The 19891-nt window shown below is 30.3% G+C and overlaps 1 protein-coding gene across 4 annotated transcripts in view; it reads left to right on the top strand.

The window, feature by feature from the left end:
• The window catches only part of LOC106689570 (protein FAM193B), a 119882-nt gene that overhangs the window by 86871 nt on the left and 13120 nt on the right, over window positions 1-19891 (top strand). For 2 of the 4 annotated variants that reach the window (XM_014434622.1, XM_014434620.1), the window contains 8 exons: window positions 99-180; window positions 3148-3243; window positions 4766-4795; window positions 8546-8649; window positions 10695-10833; window positions 11342-11472; window positions 16570-16897; window positions 19165-19535. In XM_014434622.1, coding sequence (XP_014290108.1) covers window positions 99-180; window positions 3148-3243; window positions 4766-4795; window positions 8546-8649; window positions 10695-10833; window positions 11342-11472; window positions 16570-16897; window positions 19165-19535 — 1281 coding nt within the window. Of the gene's footprint in view, window positions 1-98; window positions 181-3147; window positions 3244-4765; window positions 4796-8545; window positions 8650-10694; window positions 10834-11341; window positions 11473-16569; window positions 16898-19164; window positions 19540-19891 lie in introns of all 4 variants that reach the window. The other 2 variants (XM_067048477.1, XM_014434621.1) reach the window with 2 other exon arrangements.

Raw genomic sequence — 19891 nt, 5'->3', positions numbered from 1 at the left:
AGAGAGAGAGAGAGAGAGAGAGAGAGAGAGAGAGAGAGAGAGAGAGAGAGAGAGAGAGAGGTTTTTTTTTGTTAATCTGTATTCTTTGTCTATTTCAGATTTGGCAAGGGTCTTTCCAGAAAAGTAAATTTAATCGCTTGGATCATTCAATATCTGTTGCTAAAAAGGGAACAAATAAAAGTAAGAATCTTATATAATTTTCTTATATAGGAAAATGATATTTCTTGAATAAAGTCAAGTTAGCTTCTACAGTAATTATTTAGAACTTTTCAAAACATTTTAATCAATTACTTTGCAGTATGCACTAATAAAAAATTAAATTCAAATCTGTACTACAACAGTCAGGGGTTCCGTATTTTGTGAGGGAGTACTGTTACTAGACACTGATTTGGTCAGAATCACACTCGAATGCACTAATAAACAGTAGTAATTTCTTTTCAGTTAATGTTTATTTCTAGTACCTATTTTATCATATGTGAGAAGATGGTCAGGGAGGGGGTTCTGTCAGTGATTGCACTCCCATTCCCCTGTCTTCTCACATTGTATCTACTGTCAACTTTAAACATACAGGTGAAAGGGTTATTTTACTTTATTTTAATGGTTATTTTATATTTTATTTGATGATTGGTAAACATTTTGTGGATTACTTTAGTTGATTTTAGTTTTAAGTTGGCTTATGATTATTGGGTTCTTGGTAATCCCAATATTTTTTATTAAAATTTAAAAGAAGAACTTGTTTTATTTTTTAAACATTAAAAAAAATAGTAATAATAAATAATTAAATACGATTCTTATTTTTTTGGGAAGGTTACTCCTCAAAAATCGAACTTTCATTATTCGATACATAACATTGTTCCCTTCCTAATGATGGCAATGATTAATTGAAAGCAAAGGACATCTCAGAACTGGGCTACTCCTCTTCTGTCAGTAAGTAAGCCAGTTTCAACCTATCTGATGAGATATTACTTATCCTTTCACATATCTGAATGGTGTAGGTCCTAATGTTGGCGGTTGATGATCTTGAGTAAACCTAACAATTAGGAGGAACCAACTGTTTTTTAATCATGTCCTCCCATTAAGGTTTGAGATGTGTGAGAGATTCTACTATTAGGCTAAGATACAGCCATGGGATTGTTTACTAGGCCTTTTCTTGTCTGTTTCTAATATGGTCTATAACTTCTGCTTTAAATTGCCTTCTCTGGTCTGTGGTAATTATTAATTTTCATCTGTGCTGTTGTGAAAATTTAAAAACCATTGAATATGTTAATCTCTCTGTTAAAGAACTTCTACCATTATATTTGTATGTCTGACTAATAAAACACTATATCAATCAAAAATTTATACAAAACTATGTTATATACATATACCTCAGTGAGGAGTTGTTCATACTTTTTAAATGTTATAGATGCATTCAAGAGACCATATAAAAAGGTTTGTGATTGCAGTATCTGCAAAACTTTAAAAAATAGGTGTAGCATTTATTAATCTGGGTACATTTATGTATTCAATTGAGTTGAGGCTATCTTAGAATTGTTCTCTTCATTTAATGAAACATGGTAATACAAACATTTAATGTCCTGAATCAAGTATATGATTGTTCCATCAAGGTTACTCATAAATCTATAAGATAAAGATCACTTTTCTGTCCAAATATATGGAGAAAGGGCAAAACCTGAGGCAATTAGAAGGCTGATCTCCTCAGCTACCATGGGTTGTAATTGTTTTTTTACCAAGTTATATTTCCTGATTTGTAACTGCCTTGCCATATGTTTTACTACATGACCTTTTTTCATAATAGTTTTATTAATCAAGCTTACATAAGTGCATGGTTAAGGGTCTTGTAGTAGGCTCTCTGGTCCACACATATTTAAAAAATCTCTGAAGATGTGAGAATATGAATATTTACCTTAGATTATAGAGATGGTAGGAACTGAAATGGTTGATTTTTTTTTTCCTTTAGAAACCTTTGTTATGGTCCACAAGTTTGCTGTTGAGCCTGTCGACTGATGTTACTACCTCATCCATTATCACAATTTGTTTATAACCTAACCAGCTGAAGAACTCCACTTTAGCTGCAAAGATTCTCTGACCTTGGATAATTATGCCTATGATAAAAACAAAATTTGCTTAATTGAGTGGTATTTGTTCCTTTTAAGGCTATAGGTAGGTAAATCCACTCTGTATGTTCATGACTGTACTCAAAGTACAGCAGCCTCAGCCCTCAATTATTACAATACCTTAATGATGTGTTAATTGGATGGCAAATAAGGAGAGATGGAGCCTTATTGTTAGCAGAGACAATGCTGATTGCTTTATGTGGAATGTTTGATAACATATTTTGCCAGCTAATCTAGGTCATCTTGTTGTATTGTGGCTAAAATTTACTGATTTGACCGGCAAAAGACCTACATAACCACATAGTAACAACATTTCTCTTTGGCACAGTGCTAGTTTGAAAAACATTTGGTTAAAAATTGGCTTGGCTACATATTGAAGTTTTTCCTTACAATTTTGAATTCTATACCTGTGATAATGGTGTTTCTCCTCATCTGTGTTGAGTTTGCATGGTTAGTAGCATAAACTCCCTTAATCTGAGCAAACCATAGTTAGCTTAAGTTTAGGGTTAGGCTTCCAGAACCATGCAGACAGTGTGGAGTGTTACTGAAGGTTGTGAGTGATTTTTGGTTGTATGTTACCATTGAAGTTCTTGGCTGCTATGATTTATGAGTAGAGAAGATAAACCTCTGGGTCTTATTATTAATATTTTAAGTTTATGAAATAGCAAAACTACTTACTATTTTTAATCCAAATCGATCATGTTGGTTTCACTAATTATTGGGTTCTTGGTTTCTACAAAGACCCCAATATCACTAATTAAATTTTAACAGACAATCTTGTGGACCAAAACAGTGGAAACATTTTATTAATTAAAACATATACTTGAGTATAATTATTATTGTTTTGGAAATGTTACTCTTCAAAAATAGAATTTTTGTTATATAATATGTAAATAGATGATTAGAATTATTCTGAAGGAATCATTTCTTTATCCTTTCTATTTTTGAATCATTTATTTTGGCTATCAACACCTTAATTTTATTCCTTCAGTTTTTATAATTTTAATGCTATTTGAGTCTTATCTTTCAGGTCTGAGAAATACAAAGGACTCTAGCACTGAAACAAATCCTCATCATGTTCACTGTTCTAAGCATAGTGATATAAAAAGAATTCAGTATGCTGATCGTAAGTAACAGATCGATCACTTAATTAACTATTTTGAGTATAGGATATGCTTCATAAGCCTTCAAAACAAAATATTATATGGCATGATGTGACAGAAGAGAATTGCGATGAGCATTACAGTGGAGGATGATTAAAGTTTTGCAAATAATTGATTAGCATAATTATGAACATCCCTTATTCATAAATAGGTTATTAGAATTATTGGTTATTTGTTATTTTGACCACAAATCGAAATAGCAGAGCTAGATGACTCAGTTTCTTGACTTTTGGTAATTTAGCAACTTTTGATACATCAATTCTACCTTTGTAAACCATCACCAATTACTAAATCGTTTTAAACTTATCATTTTACTATTGATACTATATTGGCCTTTGATTCTAGCCTTCCTTGTCTTTGTTTTTGAAGAAAAATATTAACCAGGATCATATACTTTTGTATTCTACTTTTTGTAGCTGTAACACTACAGAAAGTATATGTTTCAAAATAATTGTGTTTATTGTTTTGTTTATCAAATAGTACTTATGAAATCATAGGTGCTAAGTAGTAGCAGCAGAGTAACCATAAGTAATGTTTATTATTTTGGCTACTTTTTATCTCATTTCTAACTTTATTATTTGATTTAAAAACGTTTTATGTAAATCTTGTATTTCTTTCACCATACAACTTTTTGACCTGTTGATGATGGTGTATTGTTAGAGGAGTATACATGGTGGTGGCTGAGTGTATTGAGAGCTGAGTAGAGAAGTAGAGTTTTTCTCCCTTTTTAGCAATTAATGAGAGTATACTATTGAGGCATTTCATTCTTACTAGCATCAAGTGGTGTTTTAGAGAATTTATAGTTCTTTTATTGGTAGGTAGTCAAAGTTTTTGTAGCATCTTAAAGTTAGATAGGGTTTGATTTCAGTTTCTAATGTAATGGGCTCAGATGCCTAATGACAACCATCATCAACTGTCTTTTTTTCTTAAAACAGTGTTGTGTCCTGACTAAGGAATCAAAAGGAGGATTGGAAATTAAATAAGCATATCATTTTAGACTATGTAAATATATTATTATATTTGGTGTAATTCTATCAACTACAAGAAAAAAATAAATTTCATGAATTATATCACAAAAAATATTTAATTATATGATTATACGGTAAAGTAACAATAGATAATGACATTTGAAATACAAAATAAACACAATAACTCCTGATTTTGATAATTAAGATAAAGGGAGTGTTGAGAGGCCTGGAAAGTATTCAATCCCAGTGGTCCATCTGCCTTCTTAAGGTCACTCTCTAGCAATCCATTCTAATTGCCACCCCTTCCATCCTCAAAGGGCTAATAAATCACCATTTTATTATGAATTTGTGTTATATATATACTTTTTTTTTTTTTTTTTTTAGAAATAATCGTGTTGTTATGACATTGCTCATTGTCAGTTAAATCATTCCATTCCATTTTGTAGTGCTTATAATTTTTATGGAGCTTTATTAACTGTTCTGTTTAATTTAAAAACTTTCTTTCTGTTTTTTACAGTCACGATTGCCCCAGTTTTGGAGTTACCAGGTAATTAATGACTTCTTCCCCTCCTCCGTAATTTCATATAATTTATTTGACCTTGAGCTATAACCATTCATATTAGAGCATATTGTATTTGTATTAAGGTTGTATTAAAAAATTTAGGAACTGATCACTTTGTTTTCTCTATCTTTTTTTTTTTCTTAGCTTTGAACTTGATTTCATGATTAGTATTGAAAATGACAATTATTATTTAAGAATATGTGAAATATGTCAGTTTGAAAACTGCCTTTGTTTTTGTTAAACATATTCTTTTACATGCAGTCCCTGTTTCATATTGCCTCATTTTAAGTCATTTCAGAGTTATGTTGCTAACTAATTTATACCAAGTTTCATTTTATGTTTAGCCAATTCTGAGTTATGTGGCCTAATAGACAAAAAATTGAATTTGTTAATTGAATGAAACTGTTAAAAAATCAATTAACATTAAAAATATAGCTTTTAAACTGTAATGTATATTATATAAAAGACTTACATATATAGATAAACTAATGGGGTTTTCAAACAGGTATTTGCTTAAATATATGTGGGATCATTGGGTGCTTTATAAATCCCTTGTAGACAAATGAATTATCTTAATGTAAACCTCATTGTAGTTAGTCTATTAAATGAATAAATGAAAAAAGTGAGCATGGTTGGGAGTTTGCAGATGGTGTTATTAACAAAAGCTCTTTCATGACCTTTGTCTAGAAGTGTAAAATGTATCTTTTGATATATTTTGAACCTCTGTTTAATGGTATATTCCCTTACACTGTCATCCTTCAAACTTCATTAAAGTTCCTGATTGGTTGGTCTAATTTTGAAAATGTTATAAGTAGTTAGAAATTCTGCTTAGACATCCAATTACTGAATTATTAACAATTAGAAAAAAAACACCCAGATAAACTAATATTATTCTTTTAAAGAGGATTAAATAGTACTGATTCTTTTACCAGGTATTTATAATTGAAAATGGAATTTTTGAATAGAAAATACACATTTATTGTACAAAAATGAAAAACAATATTTTATTTAAAGTATTTATTTTTCCCCTTTCTGACAATTTGTCAATGCGCTGCCAAAAGAACTGTTACTTTTTTTGTGGCAAACCAGTCATTGAGCCATTTTTTGTAAGATGTGAAATATGCTGCCTAGTGATTTCCTTTACCAGTTTTGTTGTGTGTGATGATATATTATTATGAAGCAAAATCACTTTGTATTGTCTTTTTTTATATTCTAATACCTTTTCATGTGCAATTTAATTAATATTGGTCACTCATCTGTATTATGGTTTTGCCATGTTTTAGCAAATCATAATATATTTCTCACTTATGATCCCATTAAACTCAAAATAGTTTCTTATGTCCATAGCTGTTTGACCTTAAAGTTGTTGTGGATGTTTGCCTGGTGTTACCCATGATCTTCGATAGTTGGGATTCTCGAAATCTGACACAATTCGACGGAGAAATGACTTTCTTCTGTACCTGGAGATCAGTATTTTCGGATTCTTCTTATCTTTCATTCAGTTCATGTGGAACCCATTTTTCCATCTTCTGAACTATCCCATGGTTTTTAAATGTATAGGGGTTTCTCATGCCACATTTAATTGATTCGTGAGTTGCGTTTAAGCATCATCCTCATCCATCAATCCTTGCAATTTATTATTTTCAAATTTTTTGAACCACTTAAAGCTCTGTGATTTACCCTGAGCATGCCATCCTAAACTTCAACAAGCATCCAATTTGATACTGTGGCTAATAATCCTTAAATTAAGGTTTACATCATTTTTTTTTATTTTTTCTTAAATCCTGGCTTAGGACTGATTATAGTTCTGGATACTCAAATACTTCTGTCTCGCTTTAAACTCCTTTACAGAATTTTGGAAAAACTTATGATTAGGGAATTAAATACTAAAATAGTAATTAAATATTGTGGTCTAAATTGGTGTAAAATTAACAATTATAAGGTGCTCTGAAAATAACCAAACTTAAAAATGTCAAAACCATTTCAAATAAAAATTACCTAACAACTTTATATTAATTAGGAAGCAGTGTTCTCTTATTCTTTAAATTATAAATTAAAATCTGAATTTTTTTAGTCTCACTTCCTGTCCAGAATTATTTACAGTTTTTCATGGGATGTTGTTCCTGTGCCCTCTGTTCACAATTCATGATACTGTTGAAATCACTTTGAGAAGTACTGCAGACTTTTTTTTCTTTCACTTAACTATAGATGGAATATATAGTAAGGGAAAGTATTGTGATCATCCAAAACGTTGAATTCTAATGTTTGATGGAAATACATGTTTTGAGACCCCTTGAGTTGAAATAACCTAGTTTCACTAAATAGTGTGAGTGTGCAACAAAATTAAAACAACAAAGCTTTTGTGGTCTTGGAGGATAAAAATTCGAAACTTCGCTGAGCATGATTTTCGATTTTACACGAATTGTTGAGGAGCACGTGTTGAGTGGTGTGTGTATGCATGTGTGTGGGTGTGGCAAACAGTCTAGCGTGAAAACAAAAAGTTGTACAAAACTGAAATCACATATTTAATATGTATATGCCTGAAACGTGACAGCAACTTTTTTGCTAAAATTCTCTGACCGGAAGTGCTACTTTTTATTATTGATTTTTTCAATTTCTCCAAAACGGCTCAAACAATTCTGTTTAAACTCAGTGAATCAATGATAAATTAAATTTAGCAATGAATACCATACAGATCTTATATCCATTGAAATAGTCTAACAGGATTTAAATGATGAATTTTGGTAATATTTTTCCCTAAAGTACCTTTTATTTATTTTATTTTTTTACCAATTCTCATTGTTTACCACACTAAATAATTGATAAATACAAGATATTAAAAAAATTGATGAATATCTAAAGGAGAAAAAAAGGAAAAATATAGAGAATTGGGGGGAAAAAAAGAAACTGCCCAATATCTCCCGATTGCAAGCATATGTTTACGGCTTCATTATTTTTTGTTATACTGTTGTATTATTGGCAGGGGAAAAGTTAATATTCGTTATTTGCATCTCAAGAACCCTAAATATGTATTTTTATAGTAACAGAAAATCACAAAAAATATTTGCAATTTGAACACAAGCCTACCAATCTACACAAAATTTGGGGATTAATGTAGGGTAGTAAGTGAAAGTTGTATGATGAATGCACCGCACCAGATTATTTTTTCTTTGTAACTTAGCTATTACCACATACTCTTGGAGCACTTCATATTGAATAAATCTATGAAAGATTTCATGAAATTTAAAATAGTTCTTCACTTACACTAATATTCCCAAAGGTAAAAAATTAGCTATAGATTTATTGTTCTTCTCCTATTATCTATTATAGCTGTGATGCTTTGTGTAATTTTGTCTATACCGAAATTCTAAATTACTTCTCTATCACTCCACACCTGCCACTAAATTTAAAAACAGCTATGTTAGAAGTATGAATTAGTAAAAATTTTGTCCATAGGGAATTTATTTTTTAGAGTACACCTATATAAAATAATAATTTATCATATCTATCTCAATTTTTTTTAAGTTATCAATTTCCGTTGAAACAAAATAAAAAACCTTCCTAGGTTTTTAATATGGCAATGAGTTTCTTAAAAACATCTGAGGGCTACCATCACGTTATTTTTAATTGTGATTAATGTATATTCTTTGTAGTTTTGTCCTCAGATTGTTTATGCATCAAATCAAAACATTACCTTTATGTGATATGTATTATATACCTTTATTTGCATTGCAGAAGAAGATGAAGGACAAACAAATGATGATTCCCATTCAGATAATTCACAGTCAGACCCACGACATTGTGACTGTTGTTATTGTGAGGTTTTCGGACATGGACTTGTAAGTATATATTTCAATTTATGGTTTTATCATTTTGATTTAATGTAGTAAAACCTCAGGTAATGGTTACTTCTCCCCAATGACACCTTGACACCTTTTCCTATGAACAATTTTAGTTCCCAGCTTAAAGTATAGGGATTTCAACCCTTAAACAAAAGGAACCTCTTTAATGAATGCAGACTGCAAAATTTTGATCACTGAGGGATAAATTTACCCCTCTCAACGGGCAATTACAAAATGTTGAAAATTAAGAAAAACGTAATATATTCAATAGTTCTATGTTTCTTATATAAATACATACACACTTTTAAATAAATCTTAAAATAATCGTTTTTTAATTAATAATACCTAAATGTACAGCATTATCATCATGTTGAAGAAACTACTCCTTTTTATTCTAGTAGGTAATATTTCCAGTTTAATAAGAGATTTATTGATAAAAGTAAAATAAAACACTGTTTTGAAATGGATTATTTAGTTTTTAACAAAATGTTTACATTTGTTTCTCTTCTTCTCTAGTTTTCATATAAATACCCTCCTTTGCCCATGATGTTTTACTTAAAATACGTCAAACCCAATATGCCTTTCCCTTTTTCTTTCTTTCTACTCAAAATTTTAAAAACAGCATCCCATAAATTTCTTACAATGAAAAAAAAAATTGAGATTATAAATTAATATTAAAAAAGAAAAGAAAAATTATTCTCAATCGATAAACTAGAATTGCAGATATTTTGATGAACAGGGTAGACTTATTATAGTTGTCATAGGTGAAAACACTAGACACTTGTTTCATGGTGAGATTGGAAGTATGATTATTGACAAAGCTGTACTTGAATGGTTTCAGCAGGTGAAAACTCAAAAATCCTCATTACGGGACTGATTATCCAACCTAAAGCTCTTGAAATTATCTGAGAATTAGGAGACGCAACATTTAAAGTGTCTAATGGGTGATTAGAGTGCTCAATAACCCGCATAGCATGTTCACCATATCCTTTTTTATTCCATTTTTTAAACAAAATTATAAATAAACTTCTTTCACCAATTTTTTAAAACTTGATTTGATTAATGCATTCATGTCCATATTTATTTTTTAAAAATAATTAAATACCCATTATGTGCTGAGACTCCTTGACAATAGACAAATCTGTCAGACCTATGGCTCTCTGTTGTGAAGAGGTTTCACGGTATATTATTTTTTATTTTCAACTCAGATAAAACTGATTTTCTTTTATTTGAGTTGACAATAAATTTTGACTCATTTTTTTAGTTCTTTCTTAATCTTCATTTTTATGATAGATAAGGCAGGAATTTAGTTCATTGCCATATGATTCTTTACTGAGTAAATCAGCTTTGTGTTAATGATTAAAATGTTAATAAAATTCTGAGCCGAAAATTATAATTATTAGGTTCTTTTTGGAGTGTTCCAAAGTAAAAGCATTACATTTATTAAATAAATTTGTATTATTTAATTAAAAACCAAACAATGTTTCACTAACAGTAGAGGTATCTTAAGGGTCAAATTTACTATTAATTTGTATTCTTAGGAAACAATCCCTCATTTGTGCTTTTAAAAAGTGAAAAAACTAAAAAACAAAACTAAATAAATAAAATAGGTTGCATGAAAAAATATTACAGAAGGTTATAGGGTAGGTAGATAAAGTAGCAATTGTATAAAGTAAACAAAAGGGCATAGAGAATCCTTTTAAGGCTCAAATAAGGGTAGTAAAACAATTTAGTGTACATATAAGTGAATGCATGATAGCGTTTGATGAGACATAATAGAGGGAAAAATGCAATTGATTTACATCAGGATAATTTCTCAATTCTCAAAAGTTTATAGATTTAAAATCCATGGCTCAAAAATAACTTCAAAAAGATTTCTACTTAATGAAACAAAGAAGTGTGATTAGAAGACTATTATCTCAATTGCTAATACTTCAATAAAAGTAAAAATCTTTACCTGAGGTTATATTGCTATAATTAAGTCTGCTACATTTATTGTTAAAAATATTTTAGGTTAATGTGTACTTTCTTTTCTCTTTCAGCCTTCTGCTGCACCTATGAGTCGAAACTATCAAGAAATGAGAGAGCGTTTAAGGCTTCTACTGAACAAAAAAAAGTCAAAATGTAAAAGTAATATTCCAACACAACCTTTACCTCAGAGAAAGCAGCAACCTTCTGGAGGTATTTACACAACAATTAAACTAATAATTATTTGTTTGTTTTATTTTAAAATTTTTCTTGGATGAAATATTGTTCTAGATTTATGATTTTTGTATTAATGGAGGACTAAATATGAAACATGAGGTTAATGTTAATAGTTAGTTAGAGTGTTGATTCTTAAATTTATTTTCAATATCAAATTCATTCATTAGTTAGTATAGAAACAAGTAATTTTAATGTAAAAAAATAACTGATGCTGTTTAGTCAACTTTATTTTCATCATCTAAAGAACTGAATTTGTTTGACCAGCTGTTTTATATAAAATATGTTCCTCTAATTGCCAGGCTATGCTTACCACTACTTTCCTATTCCATGTGTTCTAACTCTTAACTGTTGAATTCCTATTTTAATATTTAAATAATTAGTTTTATTATACATAACATAATAGTTACATCTATTAATATTAATTAAAGTTATATAATAACTGGAATACTATTTCATACGGCCTGATTTTGTTATTTTTTTTTAGGAAACCTCGATTCTAATTCTGAAAGGGATACAAGAGCATTAGAAGATCTTCTTGATTTTATAGAAGGAACAGAGGTTAAATGCCGTAATGAAAAAAAAGCAGCCAAAAAAGCTAGACAGAAAGAGAAAAAGGTTTAAAATTTTATTATATTTAAAAGTTCTTGAGTATAATTTTAGTATTGATTTCCATACTTTATTCATGTTTAGTATTTCTATTTTTTCATTTCCTTTTTAATTAGCAGTTTTTTCTTTATGAAGCATTAAATACCTCTTTGTTAATCATATTAGAACTATCTGTAAGTTAGACAGAATTAAAAATGATTTCTTATTAAGGATGATTGGTTTTAGGATGAATTATTTTGTAATTATTACAAAATATTTCAACCCTGTTAAAGACATTTCATCTAAAATTGATGTACATCTCAAAAATTGTAAGTCTATAAAACATATCACCTATTGTGATTAGCAATATGCGATTTAATAAAAGTAAAAATTTGATTTAATCAGCTCATTAAATTTGTAATAATCATCCAGCATCTGAGCAGACACATTTTACTTACAATAATTTTCAAACAATTGTGTTTTATTAATTGTATTGACCTTTGTATTAGGAATAATAGAATTAATAACTATCTTTTTATTTACTAAGATTTTTTTAAATTAGTAACGATTATTTTATCCACAAAAGTTTTATACTTGCTTTATCCTGTTATGAATTATTTAATTTTTTTTTCCTTGGATTTCATTCTACTATAATGGTTTAGAAAACATAATAGATACTATGATATTTTTAACATAGAATCATCATTATTATGGTTTTGTTCCAATTACTATATGTAATGCTGAATCAAGTACAGTTTTTATGGTTTATTAGTGCAATATTTTAAAATGTATATGTACTTGAATGTAAATGTGTATCTACTCAACTGCAGATAATTCAAAATATAATTACATAATATTAAATTTTCTAGTTGTTTGTTCTCTATTTCTTGGTACAGTGATGTTTTTTTAGTAGTTCAACAAACTTCAGTTCTGAAAGAAATGTTTGACAAATTTTTAATCTTAAACTAATTTCACAAATCATTATGGAAAACCACTAAACAACTGCTGAATTTCAAAGATTCTAACCATCCAATTCTCACCAAATCCCAAACCTGGACCAGAACTGATGAGGAAAAATCACGAACATTCAGACAACACCTTTCTAAAACCTTTATTCCACACCCTGATATCCTTAACCCAATTCACCTTGAGTGTATTGAAACAGAACTAAATATTCCGCTCAAAATGGCCCTCCCACTTAAAGCATTTCATCCCCCAGAAATATCCAGTATCATTCAAAGATTACCTACCCTCATCCCACATCCTAAAACTTCTTCCTGGAAAAGCCATCCTATTCCTCTCCTACATATATAACGCCGTACTACGTTCTACTTATTTTCCTGACCCATGGAAATTATCTATAGTCAAAATGATATCCAAACCCCAAAAGCCGCCAGAATATCCATCCTCCTACCGCCCTATCTCTCTATTACCGATCATGGACAAAATCCTCAAAAAAACTCATTTTGAAATGCCTATACCCCATCCTAGATTCCAATCATATAATCCCTGATCACCAGTTTGATTCCGAACATCCCACTCCACTATCCAGCAATGTCATCGTGTGGTGGACGTTTTTTTGTCTTCTTTGGAGCGTGGAAGGTACTGCGCGGGAGTCTTTTTCGATGTAGAACAGGCTTTTGATCGAGTTTGGCACCCGGGACTGCTTTACAAACTCTGTAAATTCCTACCTCCCAAATACTTTCTTATGTTTCTCTTTTTCTTTATATTCTCTCACATCATCCGTTCCTTTCTCACTGATAGATTATTCCAAGTAAACCACAATGGCTCCTATTCATCCCTCCATTCTCAGTCCGCTGGTGTTCCTCAAGGTTGTATCCTCGGTCCCATCCTTACACCCTCTATACAGCTGACATCACAACCAATCCTAACACTATCCTCACCACGTATGCCGATGGCACATATGTGCTCACAGTTAATAATAACCCTTTAATTGTATCCCCAATTTCATATCACAGCCCTTGAAGAATGGTGTCATAATTGGAGGATTAAAATAAATTCCAAAAAATACCATCAAATCACCTTTATACTTCGTCGTAAATCTGCCGATTGCCCTACAGTATACTTTAATAATGTTGTTCGTACCCCTGTATAACAGATCTGCTACCTTGGACTACACCTGGACTAACGATTGACTTGGAATCCTCACACAAGAGTGAAAAGACAAGAAACTGCACGTCGATTTCGACTATTACAGCACTTACTATACAAACGGTCTAAGCTTCCAATTCATTACAAAAGACTGATCTACATGACAGTAAGACCTATCTGGACATACGGAGTTGAGCTTTGGGGTTCCACTAAACCTTCAAATTCCTCTCATATCCAATCCTTACAATCCAAAATCCTTCATAAAATCCTTAATGCTCCTTACTTTGTAACAAATAAAATCATCCATAAAGACCTTAATGTTCCCTATATAACCGATCTAGCCCAAACCAGATATCAATCTTTCCATTATAAACTCCTTAACCACTCAAACTTATTAGTTTCTAACCTTGCTTCCTCTTTCATTCCGGACAATCCTCTGAGGTGTCTGAAAAGAAGTGGTTTCTAGAGTGCTACCAATGGGTAGTTTCTTTACATGTTTGTACGATACCATTATGATATTATTTCAAATTTACTTGATGTATTTTATGTACAGTTGTAAATATTGTTGCGTTCACGAACGGACCGATCACATCGATCGGTAATCTATCGTTTTTCTCCCCAAGGAGATAACCTTGTTACAATATTAATAAATAAATTTTAAAAAACTAATGTTATTTACAGGTTTCTTGAGTTCAGCAATTAAGATTTACTTTATAACTACCTAATTAATGTAATAATAATGCAGATTGGCACCTTTTCTATGTTTTGGGCCTAATTGTATTAAGCAACTATTCTTAATGTTAATTCTATTTATATCATAATAAACCTAAATTTATATTCTCTCTTTCATCCAAAATTCAAATAATAAAATCATTTTATCCAATCTATTTAAAGCTTTTGAGAAGAAGATCTTAAAGAGTGATTTTCATCAAATTTATTTTTTAATATAATTTTATTATTGTGTTGCTCAAACTGTTCATATCAATGAAGTGTGGAGTTCAAAGCACTACAAGTACAGACTTGATCTCAGAAGTTTTTCGCTGTGGAAATTTAGAATTAAAACATAAGAAAGGTCATGGGCGTCATTTTGTAGTTAACAATGACTAGCTGTATTGAATAGTGGAAGCAAACCTAACCAAAACTATATGATAAATGACCAACTCATGAACCAATACACACTCATACATCACATATAGGCCATTGGTAAAACAAAAAACCTTGGCTAGTTTTTTTTTTTTTTTCGGCTAAGACTCCCATTGGAATCTTATACTGCCTAACCATGGTTGGGGATCAAAGTTTTTCATTTTGTGGGACCACTACTCAATGAAAAAGTCAATGCCCCAGGTTGGATTCGAACCGGCACCGTCAATAGACATCAAATTAATAAGACTGTCTTAATCACTGAGCTACATGCGGCCCTTTGGCTAGTGGTTGTGATAGATATTAAATGAGCACCGAAAAAATTGCTGCTTTAGAAGCTGTTCCTAATACATTTAATATGATATAAAAATGATCCATTTCTCGCTTTCATAGTGACATGTGATGAGAAATGGATGACAATGGCAAACCATCTAGACATTTTCCAAAGCCTTCCTTGCACCCAAATAAAGGTATGGTCTCTGTATGGTGGCCTGATGTCTTTATTATTCCTTAAAAATCTGAAAAGCTCTCAGTTGTGGTGAAACCATCACTGTAGACAAATACTATCGAGACTTTGATGTCATGCTTCAGAAGCCAGTCTTGATTAATTCAAAGGGGCTTATCCTTCTCCACGATAAGACCCAGCCACAGTGTTGTAAATACAGCACTGTGACAACTTGATAAATTGGGCTACAACATTATTTAACACCCACCCTATTTACTTGACCTCTCTCCTACTTATTGCACTTTTACTCAAGCACCTGAATAAATTTTCACGGGATAAAAACTTTTATAACCAGGGTGAAAATGTTTTTTGGGAGTTGAATCCTTCCAGGGATTTTAATTTCTTTCCTCCTAGAATAAATTCTATAAAGTTATAATTTATATAACCATTAATAAAACCATTTATAGTGTTGGGTTTTTTTATTTTATTTGTGGAATAAGGCCAAAACCTTTGAAGGATAAGAGTATACCCTCTGTAAATTATAGTTTACTTAGTGTGGTATATTGACCTATTGTAACTGGCTTACTCAAGTCTAACTTAATGTACTTAAGTCCTTATTCTGAGTGTTCACATCTACTTTGTCTCTGAGATCTCAATTTTTTAACTTCTTTCTCATCATACAATAATTTCCAGAAAAGAAAATAACAGGAGTTTTACTGAACCATGTACTTGGCAGTTTTTTTTTTCTTACTGTTTCTATCTCTTTTGTTCTGTAAGATTTAATAGTAGTGGTACCAGTATTCGTACCTATGATAAGAACTTGTCTAGTAAGTGAAGTCATTGGTCTTTTTATCTTACACCTGATGATTAAAGATGAGGTTACTTCCCTGATGTTACTAGGATATCAAGATTCTTTTTGTGAAACACTACAAAATAAATTTTAGCTGATCCAAGTGAAAATCTAATCCTAACTGTTCCTAATCAACGGTCCTTTCTCTCATGTTCCACCATGCTTGGACACCACAGCCTCTAAATAACATTTAAATTAATTATTTATTATTATTGTCTTTATAAACTCTAATGTCATATGTTATTTCTCTGTTTGTTGTCCTCATAATAGCCTACAATGTAAGTTGAAATGGTAGAGAAATAAATAAAACGACTACAGGAAATGAATATTGTTTTCACCATAAAATACTTTTTTTCCTATACTATTTTAGCGCCAACTCTCGCCACTACAGTCTACTGAATATCAAAACTGTGAGGAAAGTAATCAAATTCATAGAACATTGTCAACTGTCATTATCATATTTTGTTATTATTTTATATTTGACACTTCACATTTTAATATTATTTGTACTTTTAAACTAAGACTAAACATTAGTGAATTAAATTTTTATTGTTTTCATTAATTTAACATTACTTTTCAGAGAATATTGATGAACAGAAAAAAGCGTGAAGAGGAAGAAAAAGCACGTCTTTTAGAAGAACAAAAAAAGAGAGAAGAGGCTTTAGCTTCCAAAGAAGCAGAAGAAAAGGAAAAATTAAACTCTAGTAAACATAAAAAAAGATCTAAAAATGGTCATACACTAGTTCAAAATAGTAAACCCTCAGTTTCTACCAACAAACCAGCACCACAAATGGTTACAATTAAAAGGGTTATGGAACCTCATAATTCGGAACCTACTGTTACTATAACATTGCGTGGTGCTACACCTAATCAAGATAGAGTACTCTATACTTTACTTAATGGGCAAGGTAAATATATAGTTTATATTTTAAATTGTATTAAATATATTATATCTATCCAATTATCAGCAATTATTATTATTTTATTTCACTTAGAACATTATATATATATAGAACATTATATATATATATAAAGTTAAGGTATAATGGCATTGGATATCAGTCATAATATTTATCTTCCTATGTACACATAGGCTAAAACTATACATAGAGGGTTACTAGAGAGAATAAACCAGTATATACTGTGACTTTGCACATGTCAGTTCTTGCCCCGTTTTCCTTTCTTTTTTTTTAAATTCTTTCAATACCTGCTATAACTGGTGCCGAAACCCAGGACCTTTGAATTAAAGACAAAGTTATTTTTGGAAGGGCCTGGAGTGTCCTCTCCCCCTCATATAACTAGTTACATCTCTTTTGTATTATCTTTTTTTTTAGAAGTTTTCTTTTATTTATTTTTATTATTATTATTGTTTTCTGTGTGGGAGGGATACCACACATGTGTATAAGGAGTGTTCTTAGAAGTAGATGAAGTGAGATAGTGTTATGATGAGCTGTGAAAAGTGTTCTTTTTCTTAGTTTTTTTTTAAACATTTAGGCAGAAGTTTTTTAGATTTTTAGATTGTTGTTCACTTTGTTTAATTTTGTTAATATCATGATAGACTAGATTTGCATATGTTTTGTAATTATGTCTTTTATTTCTAATTTTTTATTGTATTGTATTTTTTCTCTCAGTTACACACTTGGTTTTTTGTGTCTGTGAAGTTTATGAGGATTGTTTGTAAACTGGTAGGGGGAAGCTAAGATATAACACTGGATATTGGTCATAATACCTATCTCCCGATGTAAACATAGGCTAAAACTATATATAGAGGGTTACTTGAGAGAATAAACCAGTTTATACTGTGACTGTCCATACGTCATTTCTCACTCCGTTTTCCTTCTTTTTTTAAAAAAAATTCTTTCTCGAGACCTACCGTAACGTGTGTGTGTGTGCGTGCGTGCGTGCGTGTGTGCGTGCGTATTTATATAATATGTATTGTGTAATTGTATGAAATCATAATAAATTATGATATGTTCCTTGATATTAACAAAACTATGTTTATGTTATAATTTTAAAAAGGGAAATAAATTCAATTAATTTAGCAACTAACGTTTGCCCTTTTTGAAAAATAACAAATAAACATAATTGAATTACATATAGCACATGGTTCCAGTAGTAATTAATAGTTTTTTGAATGGAAGTTCTAGTTAGTATGTACTACTATTTATAATTTTTTATCAGATCTTGTTTGACTCTGGAACTTCATTGATAACTATTTTTGTACCTTTCTCCTTCTATTTGGGTGCGAGTTTTAAATTGTAGGATTTACTTTTCTTTCTCTTTAGATTGAATATTTTCATCTTGTTTAAAAGTAAAATGCCATATTCAAGATTTCATTTTATGCATATTAATTTATCCAAAGTCTCCAAAACATATTTTGAAATGATTAATCCTGAAAAAGCAACAAAAATTAAAACAGCAAAGCTTTTGTAGTCTTGGAGGGTAAAAATTAGAAAACTCAATTTTCTATATTACACGAATTGTTGTGCAACACATGTTGAGTGGTGTGTGTGCTTCCATGTGTGCATGTTTGTGTGCGTAGAGGCAGTACTAAAAACTATTGCAGTCATTTCCCTAATTGTGTCTATCCCTGTTTAACATTTTTTAATAGTTACAGTTGTGCATCCTAGTTTATGTTTTATTTTGGATCCCTGTCGCCATTACATTCTGCATCTTAACTGTCATAAAATCTAAATATGTACTTGATTCAGGTTTTCAGATGTCATCTGAGTAAACTTCCCTTATCTTTGTTCATAGTATGATGGTTATTTGGTTCCGCCCCATTTATTATGTGCTTTCCTTAGCACTGATATAAGACCACTTCAGAATTTAATTTCCTATAAGAATCCATCTTAAAATAAGCTATTATTAAATATATTAATCTTGATTCTCAGATCTAATTTAAATATGGAATTATTGTTTTATTCTAAAAATTTCTTTGTAAGACAGAGTTCACAAAATAAATGTTTGGGACTTAATGCTTTACCAATTGAAATTTTTTTTATCTGATAGTAAAATTCAAATAAAGACAAATACTAAAGTTCATTTGATGCTCTGACTTTAGTCCTATTAATAGATTATTCTATTTGGAAGTAAATAATAAATAATTTTTAGTCATAATAATCAGCATGCTCTGTATCTGGTCTCATACCATTCATTTCTTCTTTTTTTTCAGTATGTAAGGTTAAAGATGTTCCAAGTGATAAGAAAAATATTCCTAGAACTGTTAAAAACTCAAACCCTTTAAAGACTAACAATTCTACAAATTCTGGTTTAAAATTCAAAGATCTTCCTAATGATCAAATCAAATCTGAAAAACATAAAAAAGATAATGCAAAATCAGAAAACGTTCATTCAGTACCCCAGAATGGGAAGTTTGTTAAAGATTTAAGTAATCCTACATCGATACAGATTAATAATGCGATTAATAGTATGTCAAAAAAAGTTTCACCAACATTTAACATAGCAGATATCAAACTACCTCCTGGGATTACAATTACAAAAGTTGATCCAGCTAGCATCCATGCCAGAAATACAAAGATGCAGGTATGTAAGTAAATATGTTAAATGTTTAATTTTACTTAGCATAAATTGTGTTTGATTTACATATTCCCTTTGCATTTTATTTTCTAAAGCTTAGTGACAATAGTTAACAGTTCACAAATTTGTTACTTTCTTAAATCCTACTCACTAACTACATTTAAATATTTGATATTATGTTATTCCTTAATTAATTTACTGTTAATAGTGTCTTTATTTCTTTAAAAAAAAAATTCACAAATAACTTGCTTAAATGTTGAACTTTGGTTAACCTAAATTGTCTCCAAGTTTTCACCCTATTCTATCCATCTCAATCCTATGCCGTGACTTACTATAGGTGATCATTTATTTACCATTGTCAT

Source organism: Halyomorpha halys, unplaced genomic scaffold (assembly GCF_000696795.3).
Source record: "Halyomorpha halys isolate HHAL.00 unplaced genomic scaffold, Hhal_1.1 Scaffold1396.1, whole genome shotgun sequence".
Taxonomy (NCBI): domain Eukaryota; kingdom Metazoa; phylum Arthropoda; class Insecta; order Hemiptera; family Pentatomidae; genus Halyomorpha; species Halyomorpha halys.
Note: the sequence above shows the minus strand (reverse complement) of the source record. Positions and strands in the feature narration are given on the sequence as shown.